At 37.8% G+C, this 16,259-nt stretch overlaps 2 protein-coding genes across 5 annotated transcripts; one reads left to right on the top strand and one right to left on the bottom strand.

Moving 5' to 3' along the window:
* Positions 1-543: 543 nt before the first annotated feature.
* On the top strand, positions 544-4,349 carry LOC110770575 (aspartic proteinase). The gene is made up of 14 exons (XM_021974733.2): positions 544-719; positions 1,169-1,517; positions 1,601-1,661; positions 1,740-1,834; positions 1,942-2,054; positions 2,180-2,348; positions 2,449-2,488; positions 2,708-2,772; positions 2,858-2,971; positions 3,059-3,123; positions 3,464-3,620; positions 3,718-3,837; positions 3,943-4,031; positions 4,127-4,349. The coding sequence occupies exons 2-14, from the start codon at positions 1,170-1,172 to the stop codon at positions 4,209-4,211; spliced, it is 1,521 nt and encodes a 506-aa protein (XP_021830425.1). The 5' UTR covers positions 544-719; position 1,169; the 3' UTR covers positions 4,212-4,349.
* Positions 4,350-4,486: 137 nt separating this feature from the next.
* Positions 4,487-9,496, bottom strand: LOC110770578 (D111/G-patch domain-containing protein). 4 transcript variants are annotated; one of them, XM_021974741.2, is made up of 9 exons: positions 9,344-9,446; positions 9,083-9,134; positions 8,504-8,582; positions 6,584-6,794; positions 6,153-6,307; positions 5,780-5,923; positions 5,573-5,676; positions 5,307-5,457; positions 4,487-4,791 (listed from the first exon to the last, which is right to left on the bottom strand). In XM_021974741.2, exons 3-9 carry the CDS (start codon positions 8,570-8,572, stop codon positions 4,714-4,716), a joined length of 912 nt encoding a protein of 303 aa, XP_021830433.1. In that variant the 5' UTR covers positions 8,573-8,582; positions 9,083-9,134; positions 9,344-9,446; the 3' UTR covers positions 4,487-4,713. The 4 variants fall into 4 exon arrangements, with proteins under 4 accessions (XP_021830433.1, XP_021830435.1, XP_021830434.1 ...); XM_021974743.2 differs by having other exon boundaries at positions 6,584-6,779; positions 9,344-9,445; XM_021974742.2 differs by lacking the exon at positions 9,083-9,134 and having other exon boundaries at positions 6,584-6,779; positions 9,344-9,496.
* Between the last annotated feature and the right edge of the window lie 6,763 nt (positions 9,497-16,259).

Genomic DNA, 16,259 nt, shown 5'->3' on the forward strand with positions numbered 1-16,259 from the left:
ACTTGAAAACCCAATACAAGGCTCAAAATAATTGTGTGTTAAATCGTACTACTACTAGAGAAAGTGTGTCTGGAACATTAGCCCTTTTTGCAAGTGGTGCATGATGATTGCACTTAGAAAGTCTGGTTTTTTAATTGTTTCATTTTTATATATTGTCTTTTGATTTTGAAAATGGAGTTATTTGCAAAAAAGACGAGCTTTGAATTCGAATGCCACCTCGCTCCTTCCTGAAACTTCTGGGTAGCTTCTGTTTCATCAGATATTATTGCATGGCTGTTACATCGTGATCGTACCTACCTTTAGGCTTTAGCCATAACATTTCTCAGTCAGATAATAATTATAATTATTATTTTCTACAAAACTGACAGTGAAATTATCTTTGGCTAATTTACAAGGGAATGTCCTTAACAGGCTTCTATCTATAATGAAAACAATAATAAAATTGTGAAACTTATTCAGCAAGCACAAACTTTTGATTTCACGAGCTAGAAGGGCGCGTGGCCTTGTGATTCTGATGCAGACAGAGTGAGCAACTAATGCTGGACATTGGACCACGTTGTATATAAGAAGGAAGGGATCTCCTGGACTCCTACTTTACTGGATTACATGTTCTTCTGGACACTTCTTGGTTCATCAGTTTCCTACCATCCCAGCTTGTGTTCTGTAGCAGCAGCAGCAGCAGCAGCTCCACCACTTTCCCAAAGCTAAGCTGACCAAAGGTTTGACTAATTACTAAATCTTCATGATCATCATGAACATCATCACTACATCAACCAAAAGATTGATTTCATCACATGGCTTCATGATTTTATGCATAGTCCTTTTATTTTTGCGTAATAATTTGCTGAGTTTTTTTTGGGAGATGGGGTTCTTTGTGAGTGGTCTTGCCTACTTGATCAGCAAACCAGCTTTGTTCTGCTTCAATTATACTCTGTTTTTAAACTTACCCAACAACAGCAATTTACTTCTTGTTATAGTTGAACTCCCTTAAATTTGGAAATTTTAAGAACTTATATCATCAACTCCCAAAAAGACCGATAGCTAGGGCCCTTGAGCCAATGTTCTTGATGCATCCTAATTCGGTTGCTAGATATGGTGATCGATTCATCCTTTGATTCTTATATGACTTCTGCAACATTCAGTTTAATTTTGTCACTCTTTTTAACAGGATGTGGCACAAATACCTCTTGGTGGCTGTCTACTTATGGGCCTTAACATGTTCACTTGTTCCTGCTTATGGCCTAGTGAGAATCGGTCTGAAGAAGCGACCCTTGGATCTTCAAACCATCAAAGCTGCAAGAGCAGAAAGGGAGGCAAATTACAGAGGAAGTCTAAAGGGCATGAATCAGAATCATTACTTGGGTAGTTCAGATGAAGATATAGTACCTCTCAATAATTACATGGATGCTCAATATTATGGCGAGATTGGAATTGGCTCACCTCCTCAGAACTTCACTGTCATATTTGATACTGGCAGTTCCAATCTTTGGGTTCCATCATCAAAATGCTATTTTTCTGTGAGTTTTGGTTAACTTTACCTTGTCATGTTCCATAATCTCCTGTTTACCAAGTAACTAATTGTTTTCATAATTATATGCAGATTGCATGCTATTTCCATACTAAGTACAAGTCAAGCAAGTCCAGCACATACACCGCAATTGGTAATGTGATATGAGTTTAAAGGGGTTACCTTTTGCTAAATGTAAGTTCAGATTTATAATGGTTTCCTTGTGGTTCAGGAACGTCGGCCAAAATAACATATGGAAGTGGATCAATTTCTGGTTTCTTCAGTCAAGACAATGTTGAAGTTGGAGACCTTGTTGTCAAAAATCAAGTGGGGTTTTGCTTTGTTTTGTTCTTCGTTTTCATTTTCAGACTAGATGCCTATAGTGTCTGCAGCCTTTGTGATGCTTGTAACCTTCATCTACTTTGTAAATTCAGGATTTCATTGAGGCAACAAAAGAGGGCAGCCTCACATTCGTTTTGGCGAAGTTTGATGGACTTCTTGGCCTTGGGTTTCAGGAAATCTCTGTTGGGAATGCCACACCAGTGTGGTATTGTTATATTTAAACTTTGTGTTAAATCTATATTGTCTCTTTCCTCAAAATTATGCTTTGTAGGTTTTGTTCTCTATAAAATCTCCAATGCCATGGATAGTTGATTCAGTTTAAGATTACAGGCAAACCATGGCAGAACAAGGTCTTTTAAGCGATGATGTCTTCTCATTCTGGCTTAACCGAGACACAACTGCAGAAGTAGGAGGTGAACTTGTTTTCGGTGGTGTTGACTCAAAGCATTATAAAGGGAAGCATACCTATGTTCCAGTTACTAGAAAGGGTTATTGGCAGGTGCTAGAAGTTATATGTTTGGACTATTTGCATCTTGTTCTGTTCTTTATTCTTGGAGATTAAATATCTAATGAGTTAAACATCTCTTCCCTATTTTCAGTTCGAAATGGGCGATATTGTAATCGGGAACTTGTCAACAGGTGATTCAGTAGCACCTTAAGCATAGACATGCTCTGATACCTTGTTAGATCATGGAGAATTCCTGCTATATCAACTGTGGAGGAGAAACTTTGGGATATTTTTTCTGATCATTGATTGTTCGTGTTGTCTTATAATCTTTAGAAAAGTAGTCTAATATCAAAATTCTGAAGAAAATGCAATGAATTTATGAAACTTCTAAAGTTAGTGCTTGTACCCAGGTGTTTGTGAGGGGGGTTGTGCTGCTGTTGTGGATTCAGGAACGTCCTTACTCACTGGTCCAACGGTATGTGCTTCCATCCATATTTTCTACTTTTTTTTTACTTTCAAAAGGACTCCATGCTTGATTTAATATTGGCTATTCTTTTCAGACTATTGTGACTGAAATTAACCATGCTATTGGAGCGGAAGGAGTAGTGAGTGCAGAATGTAAGCAAGTTGTGTCTCAATATGGAGACTTGATTTGGGATCTTCTAATATCAGGGGTGGGTTGTTTTCTATCTTCAACCAAATATTAACCTTTCATTTCAACTCAATATGTCCAAGGATTATCCATGGTCTGCATTCTGCAGGCACAACCTGACCAAGTATGTAAGCAGCTTGGTTTGTGTGTTTTCAATGGGGCTCAGTATGTGAGGTCAGTATATTCTTATACTTACATGATCCTTTTATTTTTTATGTTTACGGTATGCCTGCAGCATATCGATGCCTTAGACTATGAAGGTTGTTTAATCTTAAGAAAGCAGTTTCATGGAAGGTGTGGCCGTGGTAGTGAAAGTAGGTATTCTAGTGATCAGCCTTACTTTTAGGGGGAGAAGTTATTTGTTTGAAGGTTAAGCGCAGCACAAATACTGGAACTCATAATATCAACCGGGTTTAGTTGAAGGTTTCGTGTGAAAACCCTGTCTGTATCAAGCATATACCCTTCTCTTCTCTTTTTATGTACTGTTGATGGTCTAAAACCCAATTCTGGGCAGCACTGGGATTGAAACAGTGGTTGAGAAGGAGAGCAGGGAGGGCTCATCTGCTGCTGACAGTGCTTTGTGCACAGCTTGTGAGATGGCTGTTGTTTGGGCCCAGAATCAGCTCAAACAAAAAGGAGCGAAAGACAAAGTCCTAAGCTACATCAACGAGGTGAGTTGCTAGTACCATGTCCTGTTCTGGGAAGCCAAAATTATAAATAAATTTCCAAGTTACGCTGAGCATTGATGTTGGTACAAAATTTTAACAGCTCTGTGAGAGCCTTCCAAGTCCACTGGGAGAATCCATAATCGACTGCAATAGCATTTCGAGCATGCCAAATGTGACCTTCACCATTGGAGATAAACCTTTCGTCCTCACTCCGGAACAGGTTAGATTTTGACATTACAGCTTCTTCTTGTAGTTGATACTTTCTTGCCTCTGTAAGCTGTTTTTGGAGAAGTAATTACTGGTACCATTTGCCATATTTTTCCAGTATATTCTGAAAACTGGAGAAGGCGTTGCTGCTATCTGTATCAGCGGGTTTGGGGCTCTTGATCTCGCTCCTCCAACTGGGCCTCTGTGGTACCTTATGAAAACCTTACCATTCATACACTCTGCATCTTTTTTAAGGTTTCTGTTACTGTGGCTTAGGCTTAGCTGACATTATGTGCATGCAGGATTCTTGGAGACGTATTCATGGGGCCATACCACACCGTGTTCGACTTTGGTGACCTTCGAATCGGATTCGCAGAAGCTGCTTAACAGCCTATCATTTTGGTTCTTTGTATCCTGTGATCTTCAGAAACTTTTAAGACGGAGATGATGTACATTGTGATCAGATGATGTTCTCATGTTTGACTCCCTACTTTTAAGCTTTATATAGAAGGTTTTTTATTATTATATTTCCTTTTCTTTTATTACGGATCTTTTTTTTTCCTTCTCACTTTGATTGGAGATGTTTTGCAAGCACGCATACATCACTTGGGTTAACCTCATTTAATCGAATTGTTTCCTTTTATCAATCGGAGCTCTGATACTTTCATAAACAATAGTCAACTTATCATAACAAATAATCTTTACAAACCAATCATTCATAAGCATCAATGTTTTTGACTTGGATTGGGCTATAAAAACACGATGTTTCATCTCGTGAATCACAAATGTCTATAACTGTGGGTGTAGGTCACATAAACTACATAATTGCGAAGGCAATGCAAACTTTATACGGTACAAAGCTGATGGCTGGTTACAGTGGCGCTGTCACTTATTCTTCATCGCTATCATTTCCAAACACTGAGGCCACAGGAACTTTTGGCTTCTTTGCAACACTACCGAACGAGCTCTGTAAAATGGGAGAAAAGTACCAATATTGGGTATAAAATTAATCATTTGGAGCTGATTGCCTTAATAACAAATGCCAGAATCACATTGCCATGAAATATGTGTCCCATGTAATTGTTTAGTCACAAAGCTCAGAGTGTGATATGCAGAGTTCATTGTCTGACAAAAAAGTGTTGGTGGTGGCAGTGATACTTGAAGCATCGGAGCCAAGCAATGAAAGCAAACATCACAACATATTTCAAGTATCACATATACAAACTTACCAAAACAAGAATATCACATATAACCAGATATACTTCGACAGAGTTTAGAAAGGATTATTAGCAACAAGTCATTAAAGGAACTCAAAAAGGAAGATTTCTTAGTCTAAACACCCATGCTTCACAGAATAATCACTCGTGTATGGAAGTTGTATGCTAAATACACCATGAAAAATCAGCTTCCTCTTTAATCAACTCATCTTTAAAACAAACAGTAAGAATCAATACTCTAGATCCATAACATCAGTACGCATACCTTAGACGTGCCACCTTTAGAAGAAAACCCAAATTTCAAAGCCTTCCGTTGATCCTGGTCTGCAAGTGTAGTAGCACTTGTCAGTTCAGTGGAACCCGGGGCTGACCCAGATTCTTCTTCTTGCTGCTGCTGCTGCTTCCTAGCGTCCGCACTACACAGAATTAAAGAAGACAAAGAAAGAGAATGTTATAACAATGAGATTATAAAGAAGCAGATAAAAAAATGAATCGTGAATATAAACCAGGGAAAGGAAAATGATTGTATACATCTGAACAAACTTTGCCATTTCCTTTTCCTGACGCTGCTGCTCTCGTTTCTGGCGATCATCCCGACTACTGGAACCATGCATTTCTTTCATTTCTTTAAAACGCTGCAAGTCTCATTTAAGGATTTGCCGATTCAGACCAAATTGGAAACAACCCCATAGACAAAATTAAGTCAAAGAAATGTATAGATCAACATAGGTCACTTACCTTTCTGTGATTGTGATCATATGAGCTCAAGTGAGCTTCAAATTCCACAGCCAACTTGTATTGTTTGTTGCAAAGATCACAGTAGAACACCTTGTGTATTTCTTTCACCTCAGTTTGAATTTTCTGCTCACGTTCTGCTAACACCTGGATTTTCATAATGTGCACGAAGCAGGCAGTAGAAGCCACCAGGTAATAAAAACTGCAGGAAATTCTCAGGACCTTCGAAAGTTGATGGTCCTATTCCCTTCAAAAGACACACATATATGCTATATGCTGCCTTCTGCTATTAAATTTGGGTTTAAGAAAAAGTAAAGCATCAACCTCAATGCTATCTATAACTTAATACTTATAGCAACTAAGATCAAAGCCATACCTCCCGCTTCTTTGCATGTTCCTCAGTCTCTTCAATTTCAACATCAAGTTTTCTTCTCTGGATATTTTCTTCTGCTGTAAAATAATCATCTTCCTCTTGTTTTCCAACTCCTAATTTTGGATCTCTAATCCCAGATTTTATTGGCTCAGTGATTCCTGTATACGAAACCCCCAATAAAACATTATGAATGTAGAACACCAGAGCTTAAGCAGTAAGACCAACAATAGCAAGAACTAAAAGGAATTACGGGTCAAACTAAGAGTATAATGAGTAAAACCAGCAAGACATGAAGTGTGATATAACTTGAAGGGACTGAAATAAGCTGACAAAGAAGTTATCCATGAAAGAAGGTGGTCACTTTCTATAGATAATAATTAATTACTACAGAACACGAATAGCACACAATCATCAATATTTCACTAATAACAAACCTTGCTCATCCTTCCCAAGCCCCTTCCCTTTCCACCCCATCTTTTGGAGAAGCCTAAAACCAATGTTAGATGATGCTATGTGTGTGTCCAATGATGCTTGTTCCACATTTTCCAGATTGACATTTTCCGTTGGCCTGTGATTAATTGGCAGTCGAAATTCCTCGGCTAGATCATCAACTAGTGAATCCTGATATGCCTGTACAATAAAGTCCTAGTAATGCACCATAGCAAGTTGAGAATTACAAATCCCTATGCACACATTAGCAAATAAATAAGCCAAAATATTAATGCAAAAATTAGCTAAGTACACATTAAAGTAATCCAAATTAAAAATAAGGGTAAATTTCACTTTACTACCCGGAAGTTTCCTGAAATTCAGACTTTGCTACATGAAGTTTTTTTCGTCTCAGTCTCATACCTAAACTTTGATTTTACTACCACTTTTATACCTCCATTAGTTTGACTGTCAAGTTTTCCGTTAAACAATGACATGGCATTCATAGCTCGACGTGTACTCACACATCTTGTGCCACTTGGACTAATAAAATAAATATAAATAAAAAAGTAAATCTAATTAAAATAGAAAAAAAAAATCTAATTAATATATCTCTCTTTTTTTAACCTTTTTTTCTTCTCCCACATCCAATGTCAGACCCCACCATCTTCATCCCCACAACCAAACCCAGATACACCTTAGCACCCTCTCCCCTAACCCTCACCTTTGCAGCCTCCCGCCCTCTCTCTGCAATCACCTCCACCTCCAGCCACAGCCACACCCCAAGATCTCCGTGACCCAACCCCATAAAATCAGATCTGGATTATCTCTCTTCATCTCCATACGACTTCTTTGCCAAATTCATGAACATACTTTACAACGATTCCACATACGACTTCTCGTCGTTGTCCATACATGGCAAGTTGTTGTGGATAAATGACATGGTGTGGATCATCTCGACAGCGCATGCCGCCTGCATGGCCTGCGAATGGGCATGGCCTGCAAGTGGGCAAGGCCTGCAAATGGGTTTGGCTGGTTGAAAGGTTGGGATCTGGATCTGCCTGCTTGGTTGAACATTGAGCAGGTTTAGATTTGAACCCATGTGCTCAGATTCAAGCAGCTCATACATTCTGGAATTTTATTTTTTTTTGGTTTTTTTTTTTCAATCCAATTTGCTCAAAGATGGTTGCTTTGCTCTGAAATTTCAGCAATAGTGGGGTGGATGGATAGATGGACTTACGGTGTCATATTGGTGTGGAGGGTGATGGGTCATAATAGGTCCTTCCAATTTTGCAAGCTCGCATCCCCATTTTGTAATTCCGTAGAGAGAAAGAAAGAGTGGCCGTCTAGAGAGAGAGTGTGCGAGTGATTTTCCAATTTGGCGGGGTTGAGGGTGGGTGCAGTGGTTGAGGTTGATGATTTTCCGATGGGGTTGGAGTGGTGGTGGTGGTGGTGAGGCTTTGGTTTGGGTGGTGGTTGTGGTAACGGTGAAGTTAGAGGAAGGTGAAGAGACCAGAGAGAAAAAAAATTATTATTTATTTAATTATTGGTCCCCGTGGCGCAAATGCAGTGGGTCAATGTGGAACTATGAATGCCATGTCATTGTTTAACAAAAAACTTGACAGTCAAACTAACGGAGGTATGAAAGTGGTAGTAAAATCAAAGTTTAAGCATGAAACTGAGACGAAAAAAACTTTGTATAGCAAAGTCTGAATTACGGGAAACTTCCGGTTAGTAAAGTGAAATTTACCCTAAAAATAATGATTTCTATGAAGAGCTGCATATAACTATTTGAGAATCTTAGAATTCGCAAACCACTTTAGAGTTTGATACAAAAGCTGCTTGTTTGACAAACTAATGATATTAACATTCCACCAGATCTAAAATAAATAGAAAAATAAGGATCCTACAAATCTATTAGTTACCTGATCTTTCTCATTTGGCTGGTTGCCTCGGGTGCTTGTTTCCTGCCTACCTTTATACCGGTAGGCCATTATTTTTTACCTAAACAATCATGAACCAACGAAAATGTTAGCATTCAGTATCAAAACTGAAAGAAAGCACATACTGCAATAATGCTGAGAAGCACCAAACACCACTTTCTAGCTACTCTTGTAAAATTCTAATAATTAGTTTAAGAAGCAGAATAAGAGAAACTTAATTTAACCTATTTTTAGAGAAACAAAATTCCCAGCTATCAAAAGGTGTCTGGCATTCAAGAAAGAATAAAAACTCAAATTAAGCCCAAACTGAAGAACCAATACACAAAATCGAGTTGTTTCTTCAGATTAGTCAAAAACCCATATCAACAATCTTGCAAAGACAAATAATTTTGAATAGTTCAAATGGCAATCAAATAAGAAGCCCAAATTAATATTATAATTAAATAAAACAAAAAACCGCAATGTTCGAAAAATCGCTAGGTGGGCGGCAGGGGCCTAGCGCCTAGAGGAGTAATCGGGGCCTAGGCGGGCGCCTAGGAAAAAAATGGCATAGATAATTACAGATAGAGAGGGTCGCAGTTCGCCGAGCGGGTCGCGGCCTGGTGGTGGTGGTCTGTCGAGGGAGAAGGAAAGGCAGCGTGAGGTAGGTTTTCTTTAAAGTCAGCAAAAAAAAAAAGGACCCGACCCTCCCAGCCGCCCAGACAAGCCTAGGCGGCCGATTTTTCGAGCACAAAAAACCGTGATGAATGATAAATGCCGGCAACAAATTAACAAAATCAAAGCATTATCAGATACCAACCAATTCAATTTAGGCATACATACCTCGAATGAACCAGAAATTGAAAATTTCTAGCGAATGGAAGAACCAAAGATGTTCAGGATCTGGTACCGCCTCCTTCCCTTGTTTCTGACTCTCTTCCATTGGTCAAAAAACAAGTAGTGATTATAAAAAATCAGATGGGCTTGGATAGCCCAAGACTATAGATGGGTCGTTCCAACTTCCAATCCGCATTTGGGCTCAATTGAGCTTGGTCTATACTCTATATCATTCGACGTTTAACATATAATAGAGAAATGCTAACAACCTTCTCTCTAACCTTCTCCTTTGGACCTTCTCCCATCTTTGCTTGACATGTGTCATTCTCTCTACACTTAAAACAATGCCATGAATATATTATACAAGCTAACTTTTGCTTTCCAAGTTTACCCTTATTACATGTATTCAATTTATCCAAAAAAATTCTCAACTTTCTTACCATCTAATTTTTTTTTTTTTAGGGTTAATGACCTAAATGGTCCCCAAATTATTGCCCCAGTATCATTTTGGTCCACCAACTAAAATTTTCAATTCAAACGTCCTTCAACTCTTCATAATATACCAAAATGGTCCATCCGTTACAGAATCCGTGACTTCTGATCACACGATGGCCACGTGACTTGAGTTTTGAAGGGTATATGCGACTTTTTGAGAAGCTAACACAAAACTCCCATTTTCTTCTTCTTCCTCCTCCCTCAATCCCCATCCCCTGCAGACGATTGCCCCTCCGAGACTTCATCTTTGCCAACTTCTTCACCATCGGCCTCTCGATCTCCATCCTCTTCTTCCTCGTCGTCATCCTCTGTTACGGTGTTCCTAGTCCCCTCTCCTTCCACTTCAAATCCAAATCCTCCACCCGTTTCCCCAAGCCCCGAAAGTCCGCTTCTCGCAAACCCGTTTCGGCCGGAGATGTCTTATCTGGAAAGATGGTGGAGGGACTCCTCTGACCTCAAAAGGGAATCATTCACCAATTTGGTGAAGAATGGTCAGCTGGAAATTGTTGGAGGTGGCTGGGTAATGAACGATGAGGTAATAAATATTCATATTCATAGGGTTTCACCTAAAAAGACGGTTTTGTCCCTCGATTTCACGAAATAATAAACAGACTTTGACGGATGGACCATTTTGGTATATTATGAAGAGTTGAAGGACGTTTGAATTGAAAATTTTAGTTGGTGGACCAAAATGATACTGGGGCAATAGTTTGGGGACCATTTAGGTCATTAACCCTTTTTTTTTATAAAGAAAATATCTGTTTTTAAAATTAAAAAAAAAAAAAAAAGAAAAGAGGAAATGTCCTTTTTTTTTTAACGTCAAGTTTAGACTTTTAAAAAAAAAATCTAAACCCTTTGTGTTTTATAAATAAAATAAAAAAAGGGACATTTCCTCTTTTAAGAAAAAAAGCACATATTTTCTTAAAAATAATAATTTACGTTAAAAAAAAATTAATAAGATGGTAAGAAAGTTTTGAATTTTTTTTGGATAAATTGAATACATGTAATAAGGGTAAACTTGGAAAGCAAAAGTTAGCTTGTATAATATATTAATGGCATTGTTTTAAGTGTAGAGAGAATGACACATGTCAAGCAAAGAGGGGAGAAGGTCCAAAGGAGAAGGTTAGAGAGAAGGTTGCTAGCATTCCCCGAATATATTCCCTTGGATGGTTTTAAGTTTGATCTGAACCGTCCAATTACTCAATACTTAAAGGCGTGATTAGTTTAAGATGACAGTGCGTGATTGGTTTAAGATACCGTCACCGGGATGACAATGTGTGATTACTTTTCTCGATGCCAATTTGTTTTTTTTATTATTTTCGTTGCCAACATCTCTTGAAATATCGTCTCTTAACAATTATTTAAGTAGTTAAAGAGTTCTATGCATTGAAATTCCAAGATTTTTCTAGCCTATGAGCAAGCAAGCACCTCAATCTAGAACTCTACTTCCTCCAGCGTATCCTGCCTAACTTCTGTGCTACCACTCATACACCAAATTCACTTTCTTGTTTGCTTAATCAAGAATAACAAACGTGTCAACAACCTAATCACTTAGATATTGCAGGCCCACATTGATCATCAAACAATTTGGCACTCGAAAAATATCAAGCATGATTCTTTGGTCTTGAAGAAATTTAATATTGTATGAACTTTAGTTCATCAATGTGATTACAGCTAGAAAGAAAACCTTGTTTAAGTGACTTGAAAAGATGGAATAAAAGGGTTCTGTGCTTCAAAGAATAAGTTGGGGCATGCCAAACTTTGGCTTTAATTAGTAAATTTTCAGAAACCTTAAAGCTAGACAGCTTGCATGCAACGTTACATAAAAAGGAAACCTTACTTCTGAGCAATATGCACACCATTTGATTGCAATAAGAATTCAAAAACTCTGTGTATTGGGTAGGCTGAGGCCTTCTGAGAAGAAAAAGGGAACCAACCCTTTGATTTTTTAAAACCCTACAAGTACCTACCAATGCATGAACCAAAGCTATTTTCTAAAGAACAAAGGGAACTTTTTGACTCTTATACCTTCTGCATTCTTTACATTTTCTAGTAGCTACTACCTACCACTTTTTTCTTTATCTTATATAATTTCTTGTACGCCTTATCTTTCAAGGAGAAAGAAAGTGAAGATAATAATTCTTTTCTCTAGAAAAACCCCATTAGTCATGCCAATTTTACTGTTAAGCACAAACTAAATCATAATTTAAACACTAGATCGCGAGGGTTTTACCTGTTCTGGTGTCAAAATTCTAGATGGTATCTGTTAATTAAATACATCTCACAGTAAAGTTGATTCCATCCCCCGAAAAAAACAGGTCAGATTTGTTGATGATCATTAGAAATTATATGATGGGGAAGATGAAAGTAGAAAAGGTAGCAATGAATTTTAGGTGGAATATCACTGTCCAAAAGATCTCTGTGTTTTTACCCAAAAAAAAAAAAAAGATCTCTGTGTAAATTTCAACGGAAGGTCCATGGAAGTACAAGTACTTGAGAAAAATGTAAGTGCCAATAATGCCTTAAGTCTGTTTTGGTCAATTGAGAAAGCAGAGGACCATAAGAAATTTGTTATCTCCACCACCCATTACTTCCTTGGAAGTTTGAATCCTTCAAGATTCTCCGCCCACTAGGATCATGTTAACAAAGGCTTCTTCCTACTACTATAAATACAGAACATCTTCCTTCTTGCCACTACAAACCGAAGAGAGTAACATTTGTACTTTCTTCATCTCATTACCTAAAGCCCTGTGCTTAATTTTTTTATTGTCAAAGAAGAGTTATGGGAGGCAACAGGCAGAAAAAATCCTCCTTCTCATTCTTCAGCTTGTTCAAATCGAGGAGGCCTCGCAGAGGAGATGACATGGGGGAGGATTTGTATATGAGTGCAAGAAAGGTGTGGCCTAGTGAGGAGGACAGAGGCGGTTGGGTAGCTGAGCCCGGCATCGACAACAAAGCTACTGCTTTCATTGACAGAATCCACAAGAGCATTGTCTCAGAATCTGATTGCCAAACCTTAACTGTAAACCCTGCGGGAAAGTCCTAAGAAGGAGCTATGCCTGTCTGCATTTCTTAGAGTATCATACTGTTATTTTATTCAAACAAGTTGGATCTAGTTTAGTTTGTGAATCACTATAATATATGTCATCAAGTATTTGTTTCTGTTTATCAAACCTTCTGTTTTTCTCTTTTAAGTACAGATTATGCCTACCATCATGCTTCTGTGTTTTTGTTCATTCTCATCTCTCGGTTTTCAAAATCTTCAAACTAACTGGTTTTGAGTTTCCTTAAAGGTAGTTAATAAATGACAACTTTGGCCTACTTTTCATGACATCATTCATCATGTTTTATAGTAGATTGTTATAATATAAGCACCAAGAAGCAAGGCAGTGTGGAAGTTCTCCAGTGTTTTCTTTATTAAATACAATAAAAAATAGTAGAAGAAACATGAAATAAGCAGAAGTGCAGCAGGTTCAAGATGTAAATTTGTAATGTACAATTTGATACCAATGGTTTACGTTACTTAACCAAATCTTCCCCATCTCTGCAATCAACATCGTGGTTTAAGGTTGCCTTTTGATCTGCAATCTGCAACAATCCCATGACAGGTTGTGTGTAGCATCAAATTTCACTTGATTGATGATACAGCAGCTTGGTTTTTGAGCTTGTTAAATAAACCAAATTAAATTCATGGTTAAATTGTTTGGAGGTGCAAGTACATTAAAATCTTTAAAGAACATGTAGAGTCCTTTAGATTTGTGACCCTCAACATTCCCATCACACAGCATTCTTTCAGGCATTTTCAGAACAACCATATAAGAATAAAGTTGTTGATTGACAAAAAACATAATAATAATAAAGTTGTTGTCCCCTCTAGCTCTTTAGGGACAAAGGAGGCCCGTGGCTTCAAAAATGATTCCATGCAATGGTCATATACAAGAAATTTCTCTATAGATCTTAGGGAGACGAAGGACGAGAACCAAACTCTAATGTCTTAATTCAAGCGAAATACTGGTTGAAGTCCAAATAAAGTGCCCACAAACCTTGGAATCTAACACACAGTTCCTTTAAGCTTTTTACTTTAAATAGTTGTTTTTAAAGCCTAGTACAACATGCAAATATATCTAGGCATAGTGTTCCTTCACAGACAGTAAGTACCGCTGGCAGAAATAAAAGCAGTGGTAGAGAACAAACTCCCAAAAGAAGAGGTCTGATTTGGATGATCATCATTGGAAATTATATGATGGGGAAGATGAAAGTGGAAAAGGTAGCAGTAAGTTTTAGGTGCAATATCACTATCCAAAAGATCTCTGTGTAAATTTCAATGGAAGGTCCATGGAAGTACAAGTACTTGAGAAAAATATAAGTGCCAATAATGCCTTAAGTCTGTTTTGGTCAATTGAGAAAGCAGAGGACCATAAGAAATTCGTTATCTCAACCACCCATTACTTCCTTGGAAGTTTGAATCCTCCAAGATTCTTCCCCCACTAGGATCGTCTTTACAAAGGCTACTTGCAACTATAAATACAGAACATCTTCCTTCTTGCCACTACAAACCAAAGAGAGTAACATTTGTACTTTCTTCATCTCATCACCTAAAGCCCTGTGCTTAATTTTTTTTTTTTTGTGTCAAAGAAGAGTTATGGGAGGCAACAGGCAGAAAAAATCATCCTTCTCATTCTTCAGCTTGTTCAAATCGAGGAGGCCTCGCAGAGGAGATGACATGGGGGAGGATTTGTATATGAGTGCAAGAAAGGTGTGGCCTAGTGAGGAGGACAGAGGTGGGTGGGTAGCTGAGCCCGGCATCGACAACAAAGCTACTGCTTTCATTGACAGAATCCACAAGTGCATTGTCTCAGAGTCTGATTGTCAAACCTTAACCGTGAACCCTGCGGGAAAGTCCTAAGAAGGAGCTATGCCTGTCTGCATTTCTCAGTGTATCATACTGTTTATTCTATTCAAACAAGTTGTATCTAGTTTAGTTTGTGAATCACTATAATAAATGTCATCAAGTATTTGTTTCTGTTTATCAAAGCTTTTGTTTTTCTCTGAAGTTCAGATTATGTCATGCTTCAATTTTTTCGTTCATTCTTATATGTTGGATTGGTTCTCAAAATCTTCAAACTAATGGGTTTTGAGTTTCCTAAAATATGTTAACAAGTGAACACTTTGGCATACTTTTCATGGCATCATTATTTATGTTAGCTCCAAGAAGCAAATCAGTGTGGATAAACACATGAAATAATTATTTTGGTTAATGTCCAATTTGGTACCAATGAATTATAAAATTAAGTTACTTCACCAAATCTTCCCCATATCTGCAATCAACATCGTGGTTTAAGCAATTAAGGTTGCCTTTTGATCTATCTCAAAAACCAAGGTTGCCTTTTGATCTGCAATCTGCAACAACCCCATCACAGACTGTGTGGCATCAAATTTTAATCAATTTATGTTACAGCAGCTTGGTTTTTCAGCTTGTTAAATAAAGTATCACAATAGACAGCGGTCACCTATAAGGTAGCATGTTAGACGACGGTGGTCCACCGTCGTTTAGGAGATTTTTTGTTCTAGTGATGGACCACCGTCGTCTAGGAGATTTTTTGTTCTAGTAATTGTTTGGAGGTGCAAGTGTTCTAAAATCTTTTAACAGCATATAGAGTCCTTTAAATTTGTGACCCTCAACCTCAACATTCCCATCACATAGTATTCTTTCAGGTAGTTTCAGAACAACTATATAATACTAAAGTTGCTGTCCCCTCGAGCTCTTTTGGGACAAAGGACGCCTAGGCTTGAAAAATGATTCCGTACAATGGTCATATACAAGAAATGTCTCTAAAGATCTTAGGGAGAGGAAGGACGAGAACCGAACTCTAGCATCTTAATTTAAGTGAGACACTGGTTCAAATCTAAAGAAAGTGCCTAAAAATTTGGAATCTAACACACTTCCACGAACTGTACAGCTAGCAGAAATAAAAGCAGTGGTAGAGAACAAAATACCAGACCAACCCTCCAAAGAAATAGGAGACAAATAATTGAGATCAATTTGAATCAGAAACATAGCATGTTATGCCCTGTCCAAAAAAAAAACATAGCATGTTATGCATGTTGAGTATGATATTAATAAATATTTTACCACTGTGGCATCGAGTCAAAATTAGAATCCTATGAAACAACTGGTGCAACTTGTTTTGAATCTAAATTAGTTTCAAGTAGTGAGGGCTTGTAGTTCAAGAGAATTTATTCATGCATCCGAAGCGTTAGTTTTGATTCCCTCCATTTTCAATATTGCTTATATTATATAAATAAAAACTAGTGTCAAGTTGGTTAATAGTTGATTAAATAATATTAAAGATGTTCAACCTAAGCCTCCTTTGGTGGACTAAAAGTGAGTGAAGATTGCCACTAATTTTCATGTCGTTTGGTGTGA

This window comes from Prunus avium, chromosome 6 (genome assembly GCF_965620075.1).
Source record: "Prunus avium chromosome 6, drPruAviu1.hap1.1, whole genome shotgun sequence".
Classification (NCBI taxonomy): Eukaryota; Viridiplantae; Streptophyta; class Magnoliopsida; order Rosales; family Rosaceae; genus Prunus; species Prunus avium.